The sequence below is a fragment of the Neltuma alba genome, unplaced genomic scaffold (genome assembly GCF_004799145.2).
Source record: "Neltuma alba isolate B1F8T4 unplaced genomic scaffold, ASM479914v2 tig00005722_pilon, whole genome shotgun sequence".
NCBI classification, from domain to species: domain Eukaryota; kingdom Viridiplantae; phylum Streptophyta; class Magnoliopsida; order Fabales; family Fabaceae; genus Neltuma; species Neltuma alba.
In genome coordinates, this window is record NW_021634207.1 from 106651 (window position 1) to 114146 (window position 7496).

The following is a 7496-nucleotide window of genomic DNA, read 5'->3' on the forward strand; positions in this document are numbered from 1 at the left end:
ATTAACATGCACGTAAGACGAGTAAGGATTAAGTAGTTGTTTTACATTGCCCCAAAATATCCGGCATATGCGTTTGTATGTCAAGTTCTAAAGGGGCTGGGCCAAGGCGCCCTCTGTGTGGACTGAAGAATTTTTAGGCAGTCGTGTTGGTGCCAAACAAATCACATCCACCCATCCCATCCGCCCAGCTCTAAAAGCTTGGCTTCTTCCTTGGGGGAATCTCAGCATTAGCATTACAATGGTCCCACTTCTGCGGCCTTTCTTGGTCCCTCATGACTCATGGGGCTATATTGCTACCAAAATTCTCTCTTTCAAATAATCCAGTTAATTAAGCCATCATATGCATTTATGCCACGAGAAGGAAAGAGTATTTGAAGGAAATAGTCGTGAAAGTGTGACTTAAAAGTATGTTTCATATGAGCGTGATAAAAGTTACTTTTCGCTATCTAACATAAGACTTAATTGTTAAGTTAATTTTGGTCTTAAACGTGAGACTTATTTTTTATATTTATCAAATTTTCTTAAATTATTCTTATTGACACTTCGTCAACCATAGTCAAGTAAAAGAGGTAGAAAGAATATTAAAGAAGATTATGATAATGTTTTTAAAAAAAACATGTCTTTTTTTTTGTGAAAAAATATGTCATATTTCTTATAATTAACTAACATACCTAACTTTCTTAATTTAATTAAATTAGTTAAATAGATCTTATATTAATAATAAGATGAGTATATGTTAATATGGCAAAAAATCAAGGCCTAGAGAACCCAAAACACAACAATCAGCAGAGCATTCAACAAACATGTAAGGCAAAATTCGCGAACCAAAAATCCAATCCACTCGCTCATTGTTGCTGCTCTGGAATCCACCATTTCAACCTTGCTTGCTTTGTTGCTCTCAGATTTGAAATCCATGATGCCAAATTAAGCTGACGAAGATGGCAGTGCCTGCTTAGAATTGTAGATATTGTTGTTAGGGTTCTCAAATTTGAAATTGATCGAAGCTCTAACCCCACCATCAATCCATTGCCTGCTGAAGTTGATTGCGACGGATTTGGAGACAAATAGCGACAACCTTCATCACCACTCGTCCTCAGGGTGTGGGATGAGAAGGAGCTGACTTACACCTTGACAGAATTGGGTCATCTAGCCAGGACAGTAAATTTATCCAACTGAATGGTGCAAATATTTCCAGTTGCACCTCCCGTTCCTGGCACCAAATGGAAATGGGCATTAATTTGGTCAAGCGGGAACACGCATGGATTGCAATTAAAGGCGCGTTTACATTGTAAAAAAATCAAAATTCTGGCTGTCGCATGATGATCCCAAATTAAGATATATTTTGACGACCGTCTTGTTGGTGCTCATGTGATATAATAATTGCATGAATGACGTTTCTGACCAATTTTGTTGTGTCTGATGTGGGATCAGAGTTGACATGACCGGGTGACCCCTTGGTGCCACTGGGACTGGAGTCAGTGACACACAATTGTAATTCTCCTTCTTTGAAATTGTCATCACGGTTTTGTTGTCAAAGCGATCTCTGTCCGGAACCAAAGAAAAATAAAAAAAATTATAATAAAATCTCACCCAAAATAATTAAATATAAAAAAGTTTTGAAAATCATCAAATTATTCTGAAATTTTAAAAGACCTCGTTGTAAAAAATCTTATTTGTTTAATTATCAAATTGTCTTTATTTCTTTTAAGTATGTATTGACAACTAAAAGAACAGTCATTAACAATTTAAGGTGTAACGATTAATAACTATTGTAACTTGTATTAACAGCACATTTTCTCGACGCATTGCAAAAATGTAATACATGAGTTGTTAATAACTGTCACGATAATTATTAATTATTACACTTTAAATTGTTAAAAATTATTCTTTCATTTGTCAACACATACTTCAAAAAAGAAAAAAAAAAGTAATTTGGTAATTAGATAAATAAATCTCTTCTAATGATGTTTATTGGACTTCAGAATAATTTAATAATTTCAAAAAAATTGTATTTAATTATTTTGAGTGAAACCTTAAAACTGAGACATGATGAGAGAGAGAGTGAGAGCGGTAGAGAAAGAGGGGGTGTTCACACCATTCAACTGACCGGGGTAGGGATGCCGTCCGCCGATGAAAGAAGCATTTCAACTGAAAAAGATGACCTTCTAAAACGACACACACGAAAGATCAATGAGGATGTGGTAATGAAAGAATCTGAACCAAAAGCACAAGAACCAGAGAACATCACAGGCCAAGAAACACTTAAAAACACAGAACAGAGTGGGAACCAATCTCAGAATGTTTTGCGGGCAATAGTGAAGACTCAGATTTCATACAAAGCCAAGCTTATGGGCAATGATGCTAACATGGTAGATGACCAAGATTTTGATGACCTCATGAAAGAATGGCTCCATGAGGAGGAAACCACTGCCCCGGATATGACAGAAGAACAGAGGAAAGTGATGGGCACCCTCCTAAAAATGGAAGTGAACGATGAAAGATTAAAACTACTATGTCAACCTTGGAAGGATGCCCTTATCCTAACTATCCTAGGTAGAGAGACGAATCTTTGAATGATGAAGGATAGAATTCAATGGATCCTTAAGTCAGAACACTTTGAGCTCATCGACCTACCAAACAACTACTTTGTCTTCAGAACCTCAGTGGTAGAACTGCGGAAAAAGTTACTATTTGATGGTCCATGGATGATACAAGGACATTATTTAGCTGTTCAGAGATGGAGTCCGAATTTCAACCCTTATTGTAACCGAGTCAAAAAGGTGGCGATCTGGGTCAGAGTACCAACACCCCCAATGCACATGTATTCTGAAGAGTGTATGTGGGAACTCGGCAACATGATAGGCAAAGCACTGAAAGTCGACCTAAATACACTTACGCAAGGTAGCAACAACAGTATACAAGTGGAGAGAGGAAAATTCGTAAGAGTGAGCGTTGAGGTTGATCTAAACAGAAAGCTCCAATCTCGCTTTGTACTAAGAAAATGCATATTCATAGTAGAATATGAAGGGCTGAACGTAATATGTTTCAAGTGTGGTGAATACGGATACAAAAGCAAGAATTGCTCCCTAACTAAAGGGACACTGGAAACAGAGACATCACCGGAAAGGGAGAAACAAACGGCCAACACAGAATCACCAACTGTCAAAACTGACAAGAAACAACCACTGTTCAGCATTCCTAGAGTCACGATTAACGAGGAATTTGGAACCTGGATGTAAGCAAAGCGTACTTTCTGTCAAAAAAGTTAGAAAAGTGAGACAAATAAAAAGAACCAGCAGAAATTAAATGGGGAAGGAAAGTCAAATATGAAGGATTTGAAAGGCAACAGTGGAACGAGATTTGAAGCAGTCAGAGAGCAAATATGCCTGTCTTTTCAGCAGAAAATGGATTAGTAGAAAATAAAAGCTTATCTAGGAAAAAAGCTACAAGTACGGAGTAGAGGAAGAAGAACGTTACTCCACCCCTCAACTAGTGTAAAACCCTTATCCTCAAAACATTATAAACTTGTCATAAAATCACTACTATGGTAGAAAAGGAAAACTGTTACAACAAACTACCATAGTAGAAAGAAATTGCGCAATTTTTGAAATTAACATTCAAACTCGAGACAAACCTAAACTCTGTTGCATGCAACTAGAAATCATTCATTAACATCCACTGGGCCTCCAAGCCTCCGGCTCGGGTAACAAAAGACATCAACATCAGCCCATCCAAATGGTTTCCAACAAAATAATTCAGAGTTTCATAAGACACTAGAAATGGCCTCCGGCCAACCAAAATAAGGAGATAACATTCCCTCCAGGTTACAATAAGGCCGGGCAATCAAAATATTTAAAAAAGGGTCCTAAATGTGGCAATATATACTAGCCATACATATACAAGGGCTAGAGGCCTAAAGCTAACTAAGCTCAAGCCTCTGCATCTCTTCCCGATGGCACACGCCTAGAGTCTTCACCTGAAAACATTGTATGATAAATGATAGCCACACAAGTAATATGATAAATGATAGCCACACAAGTCATGCAAGTGCAATTATGCAATCCCATCAACCATATCCCTCACTTTGGGAGATTTTCAAGAGTCGAACCCGGCCTATCCCTCACTATGGGGGACGTAAGGAGCCATAAAAGGCCTATCCCTCACTCTGGGGGACGTAGGGAGCCAAAAGGCCTATCCCTCACTATGGGGGACGTAAAGAGCCAACCATCATGCATTAATGGAGGCCTTACCATGTGGTAGTAACAATTAGAACTCTCACCAATTCCCAATTAATGCATCATGTTCAAACCGTAATAAAAGAGTAAATGATCATTTCACAATTAACTTCTTTCAGTGGCCTATCTTTCACAAGTTCCAAATTCAATCAATATCAATTTAAACCCCACAAGACGGTTTTCCTGTTCAATATACAACATACACTTTGAACACAGTTGTTACTCGGAGCACAAAACATAAATCCACTCACAATACCACAAAAGCATGTACAAAGGATTGGAAAGTGGTTACCTCTCGCCTGAGCAAGGAATAACAAACCGACAATACGGCCCCGTGCACCAACAAGGCTCACAACCGGTCTACACAAGCACATAACCATCATGTATTAGCTTTCAACTAATAATGTGGCCAAAACAACAATTGGGGACACAAAATTCCTATCTCCAACCAAAACTCTACCCAACTCAAAAGGGTTTAACCACCAAGGCAATACTTCAAGGTCATAAAAATCCATTAAAACCTTAATTCCTCTCCAAATATCAATTTAGGATTCAAACCTCAAGGACCCACTATAAGAATTCAACACCCCAAACATCCCATTAGAACAATTGAAGTCTTAACAACATTCTAAACCAATTAAACATCCAATTTAACCCTTCTTAACATAACCCAAATCACAAAACTCAAAATCAACCTCCACATTATCATCCTCAATCACAAACCTCCCATTTCCATAAACCCTAATTTCAAAAACTCAAAGTTCTTCAAATCCAAGAAAACTATACTGATTAAATACTTAGACTAACCCAAAGCAATCAATTAAACTCAAAACAATCGGTCAAAAACCTCAATTCCATAACAACTTAGAAAACTCTAGGGTTTCACCATAAATCCTCAGAAATTCCAAGAAAGAAAGTATATTAGAGGTTAAAATCACTTACTTGAGGTAATGGATCCTTAGAAACACCTTTCCCAAGTCACAACATCAAAACCCTAGCAGAGCTTCTCTCTCCTCCTTCAGATTTTCTAATTTTCGCAGAACCAGACCCTCCCGCGACTATATAGATTCGACCCCCTTTGCGGCGGCAAACTAATCTCGAGAGGGATTACTCTCCTAAAAACCTGACTTCGCCGCGACGAACTCCAATCTTCGCCACGGAGAAAGCTTCCTGAGAGGAAACTCTCGCTCGCCCAGAAAACCTTCGCCACGGCATACCCCTCACTTCGCCACGGCGAGACCTTCCCGAGAGGGAAACCTCACTGACGTGAACAACTTCGCCGCGGCGTCCCTATGACTTCGCCGTGGCCAAACCTTCCCAAAAAGACACTTTCCCCTGGAACTCCCGGTTCGCCACAGCGAACACACCCTGAGGGGCCTGTTCACCTATCCTTCTAACATACATCAATTCCAACCCGAACACCAAGATCAACATTAAATCACTAATCTATCCTCAAAATCAACCAAAAGAGGTTATTAAAACCTGATAAAACTCAGGATGTTACAACTAGAACTTTGTTTTCTCTGGAAATGTGATGCAGACATAGCCGCACAACACATCAGAGGAGGGAGAAAGTAGCAAAGCCAATACTGTTGAAATGAAAGGTAGAGAGGCGAGGAAAGGAAAGATGAAGCAGCAGGAAATACCTAGCCTCTTAAGTGATGCAAACCCTTCCTTGAAAGAGACAAACCTCCCTACAATCCCAAGCCCAATAGAAGCCCAATCCCCCAAAGAAAAGAAAAAGGTAGGTGGGAAAAAACGTCACATTTCTACAAGACTCAAAATCGTGTCACCCATCTTGAAAAGGAAACCTCCCACTAGAACCCATCAATTGGTAACTGGGTCCCTATCTAAGATGGGCCCCCTGGACTTTAACTCTGCCTCCACAGAAAATACCAATCCTCACCAGATGCCCCAAGCCCAAACAACTCCTCTTGAAATTCCAAGATTAATTGTAATGAGTGAAAAACACAGAGTCGAGAGACAAACCGAAACACCAAAACCACCTTATCTATCAGCCATCACAACCTCCGGATCCCTCTAATGGTAACGGTAGTACTGAAGGTGAAAAGGAAGGGACTAAGATAAATGATCGGTGGTTTGAAACAGTCGATGCTGAAGTTGAGGATGACAATGGGGGAGATTCAACAATGGAGCCGAAGGACCCAAGACAGTAAGTGGTTCCTTTCTTATTATATTTGATTAGTTATGAATATCATAGCTTGGAACTGTAGAGGGGCTGCCTCAAAAAATTTTCCTGGTCATGTTAGAGATGTTTTGAAGGGGAGAAATGTGGATATTTTGATTATTACCGAAACTAGAGTTGGTGGAATCAAAGCAGAACAGATAGTAAGCAAGTTGAATTTTAATAATTGGATTCGGCTAGAAGCAACAGGCTATGCTGGTGGAGTTTGGATCATGTGGAATGAAGTTACACTCAATATCCATTATATTTATTCAACCACTCAATGTATCCATGTTAGGGTGTCCCAACCTATAAACAACATTTCTTTCTGGCTCTCTAGTGTGTACGCTGAACCTTGCAGAATTCTTCAGAAAACCCTGTGGGAAGATCTCTCTATGTTGGGACGTACTATGAATGAACCTTGGCTAGTAGTAGGCGATTTCAACGCATACCTTTCTAGGGGGGATAAACTGGGAGGATCGCTACCAAATACTACCTCTATGAATCAGTTCAAGGATTGCATTAGAGACAATCAATTAATAGAAGTGGAGAATGTGGGGGACAGATTTATATGGGAACGGAATATGATGAAGGAAAAGATTGACTGGGCTTTCTCGAATTCACTTAGGAGTAATGCTTTTCCTTTAGCAAAAGTCCATCACTTGTCAAAATTTGGCTCAAATCATAGGCCTTTGTTCATTAGTGCAGACAAGAAATATTGGGGCGTCTAGGCACACAACCATTTAGGTGTCAAGCAGCTTGGCTTTTGGAACCGAACTTTATAGATGTGGTCAAACCTCCTTGGGAGGAAGGGAATTGGAATGAAAAGGTGAAAAGGTTTATTGTAAATGCCTAGCAACGGAACAAAGATAAAATAGGGAGCATTCTTAACAAAAAGAAAAACCTTTTGCATAGATAGAAGGGGTGGAGAGAGCCAGGAGTCGAAGGGATAGCCAATACTTAGCACAAACTGAATCTGAATTATGGAAAGAGTATACAATAAAGTGCTTGCTCAAGAAGAACTATTGTTGTTCCAAAAATTGAGGTGCAACTGGTTGAAATGGGGTGACAAGAAC

General features: G+C 39.4%; 1 protein-coding gene across 1 annotated transcript; it reads left to right on the plus strand.

Annotated features, from left to right (window-relative positions):
* The first annotated feature begins 2576 nt into the window (after positions 1-2576).
* LOC114748508 (uncharacterized) lies at positions 2577-3239 on the plus strand. The gene has a single exon (XM_028936938.1). The coding sequence runs from the start codon at positions 2577-2579 to the stop codon at positions 3237-3239; it is 663 nt and encodes a 220-aa protein (XP_028792771.1).
* Positions 3240-7496: the final 4257 nt, after the last annotated feature.